Source organism: Solanum lycopersicum, chromosome 9, assembly GCF_036512215.1.
Source record: "Solanum lycopersicum chromosome 9, SLM_r2.1".
In the NCBI taxonomy this organism is placed as follows: domain Eukaryota; kingdom Viridiplantae; phylum Streptophyta; class Magnoliopsida; order Solanales; family Solanaceae; genus Solanum; species Solanum lycopersicum.
Genome location: NC_090808.1, coordinates 62,522,784 through 62,538,833, shown reverse-complemented (window position 1 = coordinate 62,538,833; position 16,050 = coordinate 62,522,784). Strand labels below are relative to the sequence as shown.

The following is a 16,050-nucleotide window of genomic DNA, read 5'->3' as shown; positions in this document are numbered from 1 at the left end:
TCTATGTTAAATTGAATAAAAATATAAGTATAATAAATAAATTGAAAACGAAAAAGTACTTAATCAATGTAGTTTGGACTCTTTAAACAAGTTGTTGATCAAATACTTTTTCTCCAACAGTTTGAGACTTTTCAAATTCTGAACACCAAATTGTAGTTTGTGCAACGGAAAATTATTGAAAGCTTCTTGCTAAGTAAAAGTTATTGCGAAAGTATATTTTATGGATATGAAAATGAGTACATATTAATTATCATGATACTCTCCCAATCTTTCTTATTTTAAGAAGAAGAATAGAAAACTTACAAAATTCTTAGTTTAAAAGCATGAGAAATCTCATCTATTTATATACAACAAAGGATAATATGAAAATGTGTTTATCATGTCTTTTTCAGATAAGTCACAACCCTTTAGAAAAATTACAACTTTTCAGATTTGTCATAACTCATCTAAAAATTCATAACTTTATATAAAAAAGTCACAACCTTTCGAAAAAATCACAACACATCAATGTGAAAAGTTACCTACTTTTAATACAATATAGCGTAAATAAATATAATATTATATATAGAACATATACTAAATTGAGAGTTTTAACGTGGAATATTATAATAATTTAATATTTAAGTTAGGAAGTTCATTCTTTTAAGATAGTATAAAAGATATAGATACGATGATATATATATGAGGATACTCACTCTGTTATAATTTATGTGACACTATTAGATTGTACATGAAATTTTAAAATATGTATTAAATTTATCAAATTATTTTTAATAGAGTTATTTTAGTGTTTAATTGACTTTTTTTTCCATAAAATAGTACTAATGAGACTTAATAAAAATATAATTCAAATGATATTATAAACTAAAGTAATTCTTTTAGTCTTTTTCAAATTCCAATGCATGAAAAAAATGTGTATGTAGTAGCTATGATATAAAGACCACTGAAATATGAACTAGAAATAACATTTTGATGTTAAAATGATACTTTTTATGCCATCTTTTTAGGAATTTCATAACTTTTTTTGCAAGACTTTTCTTCTTAGTTGGTTGAGTAATGAGTGTAAAAAAATTTCAATTTGACAATACGAGCAATTTACAATTTGAATAGAAAACATGATGCTTCAAAGATTTTAGTATATTGTGATTTGAATTGTGTCATTTCTTAGAACATGAACATATTGTGATTTTAGATTGTGGATTTCTGTATTATAGAATGCTCTAGGGTCTAGAAATCGAACTAATTTGCCCACTCATCTTGCAATCCTTTCGAATAGTTGGAATATCTTCATCTTTAATCAAAGAAGTATAGGCATTGACAGTTTTATATCTCTGATCATGATCATTTTACGTAATAAATTTTAAAATCATTTTCGGAGTTAAAAGACCCCGAGAATGATATGTGTCTAGTGAAAAGGAAGATAGCGAGGTATGAAGGTTAGAAGATTAATATTTAATAGGATCTAGAGGAGATAGCGAAGAAGTTCAAGAAAAATGAAGAGAGGTGGCAAAGGAAAAGGATAAATTCTCAAGAATTTCAATCATCCGGCAGACAACAGAGAAATATTAGCTGACATAACTAACGATATATTAGCTGACATAACTAACAAAATTTTCAACGTGGTGAATATTACTATTGGGTGAAGTACATAAGGACTCGAGTGGGACTTTTCTATTGGTTGATGTATAAATGTAATGTCTTGGTTGTCTATAAATAGTAGTTTTAGCACAATTGTAAAGGTCTGGATTTTGAACCATACTAAAAACAATATATCGATATTCTTATGCTCCAAGTTTTCTATATTTTATTAAGTTTTAATTACTTTATAGCATTTACATAATGAAACAATTCACAAAAGAAAAGTTAAAATTTAAGAGTGAAATTAAGAGATCAAAATAATTATTTATGTATGTCTTTGTTCCTCTATCTATTTTGCTTATTTGCTTAGAGTGTAATCCAACTCCTTCCTATTTGCTATTTCTTTGAGTAGCAAGAAATAGTTGCTCTTACTTTAAGTTAGAACATCTTTTATTACAAAGTGCATGGTGGGAAACCAAAAATATATAGTCGTCCTCTTTAATGAATTTTATAGGCGACATTTAGTGATACTGAGAGTGTGTTTGGTATGAAGTAAAATATTTTTTGAAAAATGTTAGTTTTTTTAATTTTCTCATGTTTGGTTGGGATAAAAGTTTTGGAAAATATTTTTTAAATCAATTCTTTTTTCTCAAAATTAAGGAAAATGATTTTCCTTCAAAAAAATTAAGGAGAACACATTTTCCAAAAATTTCCTCCTATTTCAAATTACATTTTTTTTTTGGAAAAACATCAATTTTAAAAGGGATAATGCCCAAGTACCCCTCAATCTATGCCCGAAATCCCAGAGACACACTTATTTTATTAATAATTTTTTACCCCTTTTCGGCCTACGTGGCACTATCTTGTGGTAGAAAATTACTTATAAAAGAAGTTCAGGGGTAATAGGACCTTAGTATAGTATAAGTGTCTCTGGTATTTCGGGCATAGGTTGAGGGAATACTTGTGCATTATCCCATTTTAAAAAAATATTTTCAATTTCAAAATTTTATTTTTTCACCCATCCTCACCCCCCACCGGCCAGATCCCCACCCCCACCCCTCCCAAAAAAATTAATTTTGCTTTTTAAAAATATTTCAACTTCAAAAAATTTATTTTTAAAATAGGCCAACCCCCCACCCAACCCCCTAAAAAATTAATTTTATTTTTTCAAAATAATATCAACTTCAAGTTTTTATTTTTTCACTCCTCCCCCTCCCCCTCCCCCTACCCCTACCCCCACTCCACCCCACCACCACTCAAAAAAATAACAATTTTATTTTTAAAAAATATTTTTAATTTCATAAATTATTTTTTACTCTAGTAAAAATAAAAGATATCTTTTAAAAACATTTTTCATTCATAAATCAAACACTAAAAATTATTTCCAAAAAATATTCTCTACTCAACAACCAAATATGAGAAGATAAGTCCAAAATCTTCTTATTTTCTAGGAAAACATTTTCTTCTGTACCAAACACACCCCGAATGGAAAATCAACACAAAAATCTTGTAAGGTGGCTAGTCTCATATATACTGTGAGTTGTAACAAGTTGTATGAAAAGACATAAAACTGTTTATTATACTACATAATAGTTCACTTTATCTTTTCAAATCCTAGTTGAATTTTTTTATTTAAAAAAAAATATTTATGTATATGTCTTTGTTCCTGTATCTATTTTTGTTATTTGCTTAGAGTCTATTCCTCCTCTTCCTATTTGCTCTTTCTTTGAGTAGCAAGAAATGTTGCTCTTACTTTAAGTCATAACCTCTCCATCTTGTACAACTAAGTGCTTTGATTTATTGGTATAAGTCTCGGAAATGGAAAAAACTTTAGGAGAATATGTATCAGACACTTGGTGGGAAGCCAAAAAAAAAACTGTTGGATGACATTATATTGACATAAAATACGTATCGTATATTCTTTTTGTATAGTGAAAGGTATACTACTCAATTAATTATTCTAGTCATCAACCAGACACTAATTAAGAGTATATAAACCCCTCTAAGCTAATTCCAAAGCACATTGTAGTATCAGCTATGAAATCCTTAAACTTCTCTGTTATGCTCTCAATATTTCTCATAGTCTCATGTTCGAGCTCGTATGCTCTTTCAGATGTTTCAACATCGTCATCTAATGGGAAGTTGTATGAATGTATTTGCCAGAATTCTGATTATTGTGTCCCTTTTTCCACAGCTTTCGTCACCCCAACAAATGATTCGTTCAACACAATCCTACAATCTACTGCACAAAATCTCAGATGTTTACTTCCTTCTGTTACTAAACCTCAGCTTATTTTCACACCAATGACAGAATCACATGTCCAGGCTGCAGTCATTTGCTCGAAACAGCTTGGCCTTCAGCTTAGAGTTAGAAGTGGAGGCCATGATTATGAAGGTAACTAATTTTTACTTATATTAGTATTATATATCAAATGCGGATGATTAGACAGGACATGACACAACTTTGAGGTTACCAAGGACATGACCTTAATTAGATAGGAAGGTGTGGAGGACATGTGTTAGGGTAAAAGGTTAGTGCAGTGGAGTGTTTTTCTTGCTTTATGAGGGTTTAGGCTTGTCTGTTGTTTATTGTGTTTCGATTATTGCATGTTTTTGTGTTCTTGTTCCTTTCTCGTAGGATTGGTTGTTCCCCTTGTTAGTTTCTATGTTTTCCTTATTTTTTGTACTTGGATTTGCTATACTTGAGCCGAGGGTCTTTCAGAAATAACATTTCTATCTCCGTGAGGTAATAGTAAGGTTTGCATATACTCTACCCTCCCCCAGACCCCACAATTGGGATTCCACTAAGTGTGTTGTTGTTGTTGTATCAAATATATAATATTTCTTGTTCTCAGTTCACCCCTCAAAGAATTTCTTTTGTTTTGGCAGGTCTTTCTTACATGTCTGATATGGAGTCTCCTTTCATCATTCTTGATCTATCAAAGCTTCGAGATATCGTGGTGAACACAGTGGACAACTATGCTTGGGCTCAGGCAGGGGCAACAGTTGGTGAAGTATATTATAGGATTTCAGAGAAAAGCAAGACTCATGGTTTTCCAGCTGGTCTTTGTACAAGTTTGGGAATTGGCGGTCACATAACAGGCGGAGCTTATGGTACTATGATGAGAAAATATGGATTAGGAGTTGATAATGTGGTTGATGCAAGAATAGTTGATGCAAACGGCAGGATTCTTGATAGGCAGAGTATGGGAGAAGACTTGTTTTGGGCAATTAGAGGAGGTGGAGGAGCTAGTTTTGGTATCATACTTTCATGGAAGTTGAAGTTAGTACCTGTTCCATCGATTGTAACAGTTTTTACTGTCCCTAAAACACTTGATCAAAACGCGACAAACATTCTTTACAAATGGCAACAAGTTGCAGCTGACAAGCTTGATGAAGATCTCTTCATCAGAGTCATCATAAACGTAGCTGCTGATAAAAAAGGCGAAAAGACTATTCAGACAGCTTATAATTCAATGTTCCTTGGTAGAGCAGACAGACTTTTACAAATAATGAATGATGTATTCCCTGAATTGGGATTGACACACAAGGACTGTACAGAAATGAGTTGGATTAAGTCGATTATGTATATTGCTGGTTACCCGAGTAACACCCCACCAGAAGTTCTCCTTCAAGGTAAGTCGTTGTTCAAGAATTACTTCAAAGCAAAGTCAGATTTCGTCAAAGAACCAATTCCAATAGATGGTCTTGAAGGGCTATGGAAAAGGCTAATGGAAGAAGACTCACCATTAGTGATATGGAATCCATATGGTGGAATGATGGCTAAAATCTCAGAATCTGAAACCCCATTTCCTCATAGAAAAGGGATTATTTACATGATCCAATACTTAACACTTTGGAATGATCCTTCTAAAGAATCAGCCACAAAACATTATGATTGGATTAGAAGACTTTATAATTATATGACACCTTATGTTTCTATGTTCCCTAGAGAAGCTTATGTGAATTATAGAGATCTTGATATAGGGATGAATAAGAATGAGAGTTCTAGTTTTATAGAAGCTAGTGTGTGGGGAAACAAGTATTACAAAGACAATTTCAATAGGCTAGTGAAAGTGAAGACTAAAGTGGATCCAGAGAACTTCTTCTTGCATGAACAAAGTATACCTACACTTCCTATTACAATGAAGGGGAAGAGTGTCAATCACTTTGAAATGTAATATTATAAGTTCATTTTATCTTTGCAAAGTTGTAATCAAATGGTTTTGACAAACCATATATAGGGTAGAACCAATTGCCTTGTGTTTGTTTTGGAGTGTTTGAATTTTCTGTATAGATGGTGTAAAATTCTTAAAATGAATTTGTGTTCTACAAAAAATATGATAGTTCGATGCACGAAGTTCATGATATATGCAATTAGAGAACTGAACATTTTGGGACAAGTTAATATCTCAAAAGATCACTCTACTATGGAAATAAAATCACTCAAGTTAACGTTCTAAAATCACTCAACTAAATTTATCATTAATAAAATATATATATCATGGGCAAAACAGATTCTTTCTTTATGTCATATACATAATATGGATCACATACACAAACAAACAAACTCATTATGATGATTCTTCTCTCTGTTGTGGTAGGAGATATGTGTAACAGTAAAGTTGTCTGTTTGTGACACCTATAGGTCACAAGTTTGTGTCGTAGAATTAACCTGTACCAGGATTGAGCTCCCTACATTACACTCTCTTGTCGTGCGGTCCTTCTCCAGACCAATGTTAATGCAAGATACTTCGTGCAGCAGACTGCTCTTTTATGTTGAACCCCTCGAGAATGCTATTGTGAGGTGAACTCAGAACAACAAGGTTAGGACTTTGTTCCTGCAAACATGAGGCAGTAAGGTCTATGCAGTACAATTTTGAACTCTTTTGACGCACCTCGACTACCAGCTTCAAAAATATGGTCAATAAACACAAGAGATATTGATATTTTTCCCACTCTTATTGCACTACACATTTCACAGCTTCCGAGATGGATTCATTCGATGCACCAACTTGAATATCTGTAATAAATTATGTACAGGGAGGAAGTCATCTAAATGGTTCAACAGGTTCAGTTTCTTCCAGAATAATAGCAGCTTCAAAACAGTCAGCAGCTTCCGCGGCTGAACCTAAACCTCCCTCTTTGTATAACAGGCCTAGATTATACCATGCAGAAGCATTCATCCGATCAAGACGTAGTGCTTCTGTTAGAAGGCTTCGAATAATTGCAGGAGACTGTTTACCTATCTTCATAAACACCACAGCACTTGATACCAGACTTGGCACATGGGATGGATTAACAGCCAAAGCATTGGAATAGTCTCCCAGAGCTGCTTTATATAGGCCCTTCGATTGGTTAAGCAAACCTGAGTACGACACCAAAAGTATACTACATGATCAGAATGGTCCATTAATTGGAAAGAAGAATTATTTGCTCATTAACCAGACAAATATGAAAAAAATAGTGTTCATCATGGACATCAAAATTTACCATAGCCACCAAACAAATGAACCATTAAGACAGACTACAAAGAAGTAGCCGAATCAAGAACAGGAGAAGCAATGTAAAAACTCAAAACTTTGCAAGATAACCTTTACACGTATGACCACTAGTAACTATTTAAGGTAGAAGATGCTGGATTTGATAAAACAACGTCAGTAAACAAGAAGTTGATTTCCCTACATACACACAGTCCACACATATGATATTGTCTATCAACTAAATTTTCCTGACTCTTTTACTTGTATATAGCCGAAGCACCAGACATCTAAAGGATCCTCTGCTGGTAACATTAGAAGCCCTAGAAGATAATAGCCAAATTCAGCATCCTAGGATATAAAAGAGAAGGTTTAATGGAATTCAAGGAATTGTATGACTTGCAAATTATGTACACAGCATTGAAAAAGAAAGTTCACTTAATAAAGAAACTTTGAACAAAATAGGTTCAATGGGAAAACATCACACAAAGGTTAAAACTTGGCTATAGCCAATGGAGGCTTTGATAGAACTGAGTGGATCATCTAAAGCATTCCAAATAAAAGTGTGTCCCATATAATCAGATATAGACTATATAAACTTTTAAGAGAGTAGATAAAAACTCCTCAACCAATGATTTTTTCCATAACACTGGATAAAATGGTCCCAGTCCTATGAATTACAGATCCAACATTACATCATCCATCCTTGGATACCACATTTAGAGCATAGTCAAATTGACTAAAATCACTAGGAGTACTCGTAATTACGTTTTGTTGGTTTTCTCATGAATATAAATCAGCAGGCATGAACATTTTGAGTTACATGCATATGTATAAAATAACGAGCACAGTCAGGGGATAATATGAGTTAGATGTATGTACCAGCAGTATACAATCTACAAGCTGAATATGAACTGATAGTCTCAGTTTTGGAAAGACACTTCTCTGCATCTCGCCACTGAGATAATTTAATGTAGATGGAAGCAAGATCCAGCCAGGTTTCCAGTTCCAATGTTCTGCAATGGTCTCCAGACTCCTGCTATGTACATAAAATCAAATTTTTACTTCTTCCTCCACATAAAAGTGTTATTTCAAGAAAGTAAGCCAGCAAAACGGGCTACACCAGAGAAGTATATACCGCTAAGATGGATAAGTGAAGAAGTCAAGCTCTTCAAGGTTGCACATTAAAAGAAGCAAGAGAAGGACAAGATATTTATCTGCCTAAGGTTTAAAATGAGGTTTTCAGGTCATATCAGTTTTCATTCACCTGCCACTATGTCAGGCAACCACTAATGTGCTAAGCAACTCAACACTTCTCTTCATTCCGAAGGCCAGAATTAGCTAGAAGTACCAGAAGAATAAGCCTAACTTTACAACAATCACACTTGTAAAAGTCAGGGAGACATACACACAAAAGAAAGGGAAAACCCCTTTCCTGAATTATCAAACCGACAAGCTGTATCGAACAGTTATGCAATATGAAACTATATGAAACAAACAGGAGACTTTCAAATGAGAAATAAAGACGTTTTTTGGCCTGCCGATATCCCAGTTCGGTGTGTTTGCATGAGCATCATGGTTTGATTGAGACCCCCAATCATTGCTAAGCAATTTGTTTAAGGAAACAATACCTTCATGCTACATTTGTTTAGTCCCTCACTTGATGCTCCTGATTCTATCTAATTATTAACCCTTTTCCTATGTCCATACCTAGCTCGTCGGCATCAGCTGTACTGGTAGTAACCTATTTACTTTTCCTAAGAGATTTTTTCTCCGAGGACAAGGTAGCTCCAATAGCCATGGAATTTTTGTATTGGCAGACACAGCCTGACAATTCCTAGTTAACAAGCTTGTTAATTGATAGTTCATAAGGAGTTCAAGTTCTATAGAGGTAAATGTATGAAAAGTTCTATAGTCATTTTACTTGCAGACCTCTTACAACCTTTAAAATCGTCAAATAAGACAGATGAAAAAAGGATTTGTTGAAAAGCTCCAATTCAGCTTGTAAGGGCAAGACCTGCTTACCTCGAGATCTTCCCCCAGTCCGAAGCTTCTTCTCTGAACCTGAAGAATAGCAAGAATCTGAGTATATGTTTCTATAGCATTTTTCACTTGACCCTGCGCGATTTGGAGCTTAGCTTTGGTCCTCAACAGTTCTCCATGATCCCACTTTCCACTCTGCTCTAGGGCAACATTAATGATAGTTTCAGCATCCAGAAACCGTTTCTGAGCTGATAATACCCGAGCCAAAAGCATCGATCCTTTCAGTGTAGAGCCACCTTCCAGTTTAAGAAACCAGTTTGCGTAATGGACGGCGACATCCAACTTCCTTTGTTCGGCATTTTCTAGACAAAGATGGTAAATGACATTAGTATCACTCATCTTTGTCAGCTTTCCAGCAGATTCAAAGGACTTAAGTGCATCTGAATGTATCTTAACCCTCTCAGAATCTGTCAGTACTGTTCTAGAATGAGCTGTAAGTGAGAGTCCTAATACACAATTGGCAACACCCAACAAATGACTACATCTTTCTTGCAGTCTTTCAATAGCTCTGTGAGCATAAATTATCCCCTCGCTTGCACAATCTGGGCTTTCAGCACACACTTTTGAAGCCAATAACAAACCTGGAACACAGATGTGATCCTCTGTACTTCTCCACAGTTTCCGTAACAAGTTCAATGCAGTGAAGTCATCTCCTCCTCCGTAGTAACAGAGAGCTAAAATTAGATACTTCTCTTGCCGATCTATAGTTCTGGGAAGCAATTCTTCTACTTTGCTAGCCAAAGTCTTTAAACCCCCTGAGATAGATAATGCATACGAGAGATGATCAAGAATCGAAGGGTCCCACTCTATCCTTTGTAGAGAAATCTTTCTCAATAATATCATTAAGAGAAGAATAGCCTCTTCAATATTATTTCGGGGGACAAATGAACCATCCATTTGAGACTGGAGATTAGGGGGACACGATTCGCCTCCACTATAGAGAAGAAAGATGGCAAATTCTTTCTGAATCTTTGCAGTAGTTTGAATGTCAAGGTTCCACTGATGCAGTAGAGCTCGACGGTATGACATAATTGCTTCTCGAGGAGCATCTGCAAGTTTGCATAATTCAGGAAGCAGCTCAACAGTCTTGTTGAGAGTATCCTGCAATTTACAGTCAGTAGCAAAGGTTTCAGGCAAGCCTGCTGGTAATGAAGATTCAAGAATGTCGAGAACTACAGTACATGATTGAGCAGCTTCTGCAAAAAGATATTGGATATTCATTAGATTGAATATAGGATGAAAACCTCAGCTCATCAAAAGCATCACGTATGAATTCAATACATTGTCGGAAATACAAAAGCATGAAAAAACAAGGTAATCCAAAAGTTTTCAGGATAGTTTATTGACTCAATTTAGTAGATAAGTGAAGAATGGGTCAACAATATCAATCAATCAATCAACTAAAATTCAACCACGAACTAATTGGGAAGTGAAGGATGGGTAAAGTAACAAAAGTACAGACAGCAAGTGCAAGCATTTCAGAATTTCAACATGAATATATCATGTAAAACTGATGAAAAACAACCACTTCCAGAAAAAGGAAACGTTAGGGAAGCTGATAAAAAGAGAAACATATTATTATGTATTTCTCCCTTGTGCCTGACTCATATAATAAAATAACAAATGATGCAAACTGAACAAATTTGTTGATTATTGAAGATGACTAGTACAAAAAGAAGTGATATTGATTGCGACATATACTATACCTTTGTACCTCTGAAGAGCCTGCAATGATTTCGCTTTGAGAAAGACTGCTTCCAGGAGCAAACTCACAGCGTTTATGGATAGTGGTGGTGTAGAAAAACTCCGTGAACGTCTCTTTTGAGTTTGCACTCTTTCGGCAAGTGCAAGTTTCAACTTAGGAGTCACTGAGGCAATATCTATCCCTTCAAAAACATGTAAAGCGGACTCTATATTCCCCTTTTGGTATTCATATCTTCCTAGTAATGCTCTTGCTTCCTAGAAAATATTAATAACTTAGTTAAACTGCCATCAAATGGAAATTCTGCTAAATGTAAATTAAACCTTGAAGCGGTTAAGGATGAGATGATGCACGGAAGGAAGATATACATTTCATCATGTTAGGACCAAAAAGAGAAATGAAAAGATTGAAATAATAAACAAGGAATTCACCTCATAATTCAAACAACCACTCTCACGCAAAGATGATTCAGCTTCTTCGATATTTCCAGTATCAGGCTTCTGGCCAGATTCTCCAGCTCGTAATGAATGGACACTCGACGTGTGATCCTTAGTTGCAAGGCATTCAGGAGATGTAACCATTTCATCCATCAGAATATATTCCGACAAGCTTAGGCAGTTCATTATCTTGCACACACACAAATAATCTGACGTCTTCCCCTTTTGCTGACACAATTAACATTCTTCATACTCTACAATCCTTCCTTCAATATCAGCAACACCAACAAGGATTTAACCTCATTTGTCAAGGAAAATTGCTAGAACTACAACTCTACAAGTTGGTGCAGATCAATTTACTGTCTCCCCTCAATAAGTTTACTTTTATCTTTCTTTAAGTTGGAGCAGATGGAGCAGATCAATTGACACAGTTTCTTTCCAAATCCAACACAAACTTTTCCAAAAAATAAATCTTTAACCAAAAAGTGAACACACTAAAACAAAATTTCCATATTATCAACATCTATCTTCAAACTTATATGATGTCCCTCAATTCCAAATGATTTTTCCTCTTCCTTTTAGGATACAAAAACACATATAGATACCAAGTATACTAGTCATTTCGATCAAAAAGTATTACTGTGGAAACATCACAAATCAACTAGAAATGATTTATGACCCATCATACACCAAAAAAGCAAGAAAACAATGATAAAAAAGCAAAGAAAAGGAGAAACTGGAACAGGTAGAAGGGATTGTACCTTTCACCATTACATGAATAACACTGAAAACAAGACAAGCCAGCCACTGTAGTTTCCATACTTAAAACGTCCAATCAATCAAAAAACTCCATTCTTTCTCAGATCAACCAAAAACATATGAAAAAGCTTCAAACTTTACATTCTTTTTTGATTCTTCTCCACTTTTTATTTGTAAAAATTACCATAACAAACATAACCCAATAATGATTTGGGCTTGTGGGTAGAGTAGGGACCCCTTTGGTGGGTGGAAGTTTGAGAATCCACCCAAAAGACTATATGGGCATTTTCTGTAACAAATTTCACTACTTTATGTAAAATATTATTACTACCAATAGCACAGTTCCAAGAAGAGTCTGATGATGATATGGGGTTGTAAGTAGGGATATTTTGAAGGGGTGGGTGGTGGCAGTAAAAAGACAGCAGTGGGGATTGTGGGGTGTAGACAATTCTTGAATCTTTTCACAACAATTTTTGTATACAAACTGACAAAGTCAGTCAATTTCATCAACTTTGGAAGTTGAAGATGATGAAATATGAGTAATAAATGTTGTCAGTAAATGTTTTACCTAATCATTCTGCTCTGTCATCAATTTGCCATTTGTCCTTTTACTTATCATTTATTTTTAAAATACATTTTTTATTTTTATTTACTATACATATCAAAAAAAAATATTTATTTAGCATAAATTCTTATTTTTCAAATCACTTTCTAAGACATCATTGAACAGGAGATAGTTTGGAACATATATCATTAATATTTTTAATAAATGTTATCAAGTCAAATTGTGACAAGTAAAAGTGAACTGAAAATTATCTTTGTTACTCCCTATATCTATATGTTCATTTTTTTTACTTGGCACACTTAATCAAAAAATTGATATAGTGAATTTATCATTTTATTCATATCAATTAATAGATTTTCAAATTCAATTTAATCGTTGAATAGGTATTACTTTTTTCAAAAGTATCACAACTCTCTAAATAAAGTGAAGGTATAATAGTAAAACAACATTATCTTTTTTTAATTTGTTAAAATTGATAAGTAAAAAGAGACAGTTAAAATCAAAACTGAACAACTAAAAAGGAATGGAGTGAATATGAAATACTCTCTTATTTTAATTTATTTATATTTTAATTTGACATAAAATTTAAGAAACAATAAAAATAAAATTGAAGTGATTTTAGATTAAGAATATTTCAAATGGATCATAATATTCTTTTATCTTATAATCAAAACTATACTTTAAAATACTGTCAAACAAAAAAGTAAGTAATTTTAATATGGTGAATGTTTGTCCTAAGAAGTTACTTCGAGAAAATGATCAGAATGGTCCTTATTGTATAATGATTATTTTATTTTGATTCTTAATATATTCAACACGATCTATATGGTCTTAATGTATATAAAAGAGGATTAATTTGATCCTTTGACGTAAAACTAATCGATACATAAAAAAGAATCAGATTACCTTAAATGCCAAATTTCACTTCAAAATAAAATGCGAAAACTTTTTCATCTCATAAAAGGGAACTTAATTTAGCACCGAGTGAACTTATATATGAGTGGGTGTCCCTTTCCAATGTGGGAAGGAAGGTCTACCAAAAATCTCATGAGGTGGATAACCACAATGCCTCAATAGGCAATAAATAGGGTTTCCTTAAGTGAATAACCATAAGGCCTCATCTTGGCATAAAAAGGGTTTTACATGTACCTCCAAGTTTCATAACTATGCTTGTCACATAGGATCTAGTAAGTGAATTCACTTAGTATGCTAGCATGTGTTAATGTTCTACCTTGGTTAGGTAAGAACACCTTCCATTGGTGTAAGGCTCTACAACATCAATTCCATGTTTATCACCCATGGTCTTAGTGTCGGTTAAGGCTATAGTTTTCCTAAAGTAAAATGGACAATGAAAGTAATGACTAAGGACCTTAACTAGGATAACCTAAGGGAAGATACATAGGATAGGTGGAAGTAATGAACCCACCTAGACATTGCCTAAGTAACTCTCTAATGGAGTTCTAGGAAGGTGGCCTAAGTGTGCATATGTTATGGTTCTCTTGCATGACCTTGTGTTAGTGTCTACATGATGAGATGATATGCATAATGGTGGTCTTATTAACTATATGATGAAGGTTGTTGACATGAATGAAGTTGTCTTCACTTACTATGTTGATGTATGAATTGAATGTTAAGGTTTGTGGTCTCATGATGGGTTTACTAAGTATGTATGAGGTTATGAGGTCTCACATGTAAATTGCACTAGTAGGCTAATATTGAGGTTATGAACAAGGTCTTATAATGACGTATATGAAAAGAAGTAAATATATGCGTAAAAGTAGGTAACTTACTTTAAAGAGAATGAAGTCTTGACTTAAATGTGTTTTTGATATATTATGCTTATATGAGGACATGTGTTGGCTTATGTAGGTTGTATGTATGCTTTCCTTGTGACCTTAAGGTGATGCAATGCACCAAGTATCACAGGAGAGTTACTTGAGAGGTTAATGAATAAAAGAAAAGAATGCTCACTGTAAAGAAGGGAATAGTTCACTGTAAAATGACCTCAAAAATTGACTTAAATTCTATATGTGATTCTCTATTATGTTTGGCCTTTGAATATGTCTATATGGAGTATTTGAATCATATAAATGCAAGTGTCTAAAGGTTTTATGAAAATTTACTCAAAAAGGCATGAAGTATGATTTCAAGAAAATGTCCCTTTTAAATGCATGTTTCTGCATGGTTATCATACTTAGTACATTTTTGTACTAATCACATTCTTCTCTACTTTTTACACAAAGTGTAGGTTATGGATGCTTAAAGAATGTCTTGAATGGTGATGAGTTTGATAGATGATTCCCAAGATCAATCAAAGGAATCCTTAAGTTCAAGGATATCCTACTTATGTTTTACTGTAAAGTTTTATAAGTTGTATACTTATGATTATGTAGTAAGGGTCGTGTCCCTAAGGTACTCTTATGTTGTTGAGTCTAAGATGACAAAGAGACTTAGAATCTAAGTATGTACTATGATATTATATATATATATATATATATATATATATATATATATATATATATATATATATATATGTAGATATTTATTTATGAAGTAATATTCTAGCATATGATGTGCTAAGAAAGTTTTAAATTTTTCGCTAAATTTACTATGACAATGAGATGAATGATAACTAGGGGCTTGTATAAGACCCCCGAGAGGTTAAGTACGCCATGTTACTTCTAGGGGGTGCTTCCCGGATGTGACATATCTATACTTAGTTGTGGTTTGTTCTAACCCATATCTTTTCTAATTCTACAAAAATATAGGTTCGGGTCATTCAGGTGCTTCGAGGTCATTCTCAATGAAACTTGGATTGTTCCCAAGTTGGTGAATCCTCAAGTCCGAGGACGAAGCCTATGAATCTAGCTTTTGGTTATTTTGTTATTGAATACGTTGTTTTATTTCCTAATTAAGGATTATGTTGTATTCTCTTATAAGACGTATTATAATGTTGTAAGGGCTAAGTCTCATTTCTCTTACTCTTATGTTTAGATGGTCATGTGAGACAATTATAGATTCTATTTTGATATATGTGAAGTGAAGTTGAACTTCAAAAAAAAGTTTTAAATTTGTTCGCTTTTTATTCTATCAATGGTACGATGATATAAACTAAGGGTTTGTCTAAGGCCTCTAAGAGAACAAAGACGTTGGTTACGACTAGGTGGTGCTCTCCGGTCGTGATAGATTCTCAATCTAGTTCCACTTTTCTTATTGAAAGTCTATGTTGTATTTCGTGTTATAAGACTTGTTTATTTATGTAAGGGCTAAGTCTTAATTCTCATTCTCTTATGTCTAGATGGTAATGTGAGACAAGTTAGTTTCTATTTTGATATATGACGTGAAGTTAACTTTAGTTGAAAAGCTGTAAATTTTTCCACTTTTATTCTATCTTATATGCAATGACGAATGCTAAGGGTTTGTCTAAGTCCTCTTAAAGGTTAAAGACGCCGGTTACGACTAGGAGGTGCTCTCGGATTGTGACAG

General features: G+C 33.6%; 2 protein-coding genes across 7 annotated transcripts; one reads left to right on the top strand and one right to left on the bottom strand.

Moving 5' to 3' along the window:
* The first annotated feature begins 3,392 nt into the window (after positions 1–3,392).
* On the top strand, positions 3,393–5,833 carry LOC101249763 (monolignol oxidoreductase AtBBE-like 13). Its single transcript, XM_004247464.5, has 2 exons — positions 3,393–3,973; positions 4,468–5,833. The coding sequence occupies exons 1-2, from the start codon at positions 3,616–3,618 to the stop codon at positions 5,757–5,759; spliced, it is 1,650 nt and encodes a 549-aa protein (XP_004247512.1). The 5' UTR covers positions 3,393–3,615; the 3' UTR covers positions 5,760–5,833.
* Positions 5,834–6,056: 223 nt separating this feature from the next.
* LOC101250051 (protein NPGR2) lies at positions 6,057–12,601 on the bottom strand. 6 transcript variants are annotated; one of them, XM_026033105.2, is made up of 6 exons: positions 12,002–12,601; positions 11,235–11,506; positions 10,808–11,060; positions 9,076–10,297; positions 7,941–8,097; positions 6,057–6,946 (listed from the first exon to the last, which is right to left on the bottom strand). In XM_026033105.2, the coding sequence occupies exons 2-6, from the start codon at positions 11,424–11,426 to the stop codon at positions 6,830–6,832; spliced, it is 1,941 nt and encodes a 646-aa protein (XP_025888890.2). In that variant the 5' UTR covers positions 11,427–11,506; positions 12,002–12,601; the 3' UTR covers positions 6,057–6,829. The 6 variants fall into 6 exon arrangements, with proteins under 6 accessions (XP_025888890.2, XP_004247514.2, XP_010326650.2 ...); XM_004247466.5 differs by having other exon boundaries at positions 7,941–8,094; positions 9,084–10,297; positions 12,002–12,573; XM_010328348.4 differs by having other exon boundaries at positions 7,941–8,094; positions 12,002–12,513.
* Positions 12,602–16,050: the final 3,449 nt, after the last annotated feature.

Bases quoted from the DNA above. Each gene is read 5' to 3' on its own strand.
- LOC101249763 (XM_004247464.5), top strand. From the start codon at position 3,616: ATGAAATCCTTAAACTTCTCTGTTATGCTCTCAATATTTCTCATAGTC. The intron at 3,974-4,467 runs GTAACTAATTTT...TTGTTTTGGCAG, and splicing joins TGGAGGCCATGATTATGAAG to GTCTTTCTTACATGTCTGAT.
- LOC101250051 (XM_010328347.4), bottom strand. From the start codon at position 11,426: ATGAACTGCCTAAGCTTGTCGGAATATATTCTGATGGATGAAATGGTT. The intron at 11,061-11,234 runs GTGAATTCCTTG...AATATTTTCTAG, and splicing joins GTGGTTGTTTGAATTATGAG to GAAGCAAGAGCATTACTAGG. The intron at 10,298-10,807 runs GTATAGTATATG...ATCTTTTTGCAG, and splicing joins GGCTCTTCAGAGGTACAAAG to AAGCTGCTCAATCATGTACT.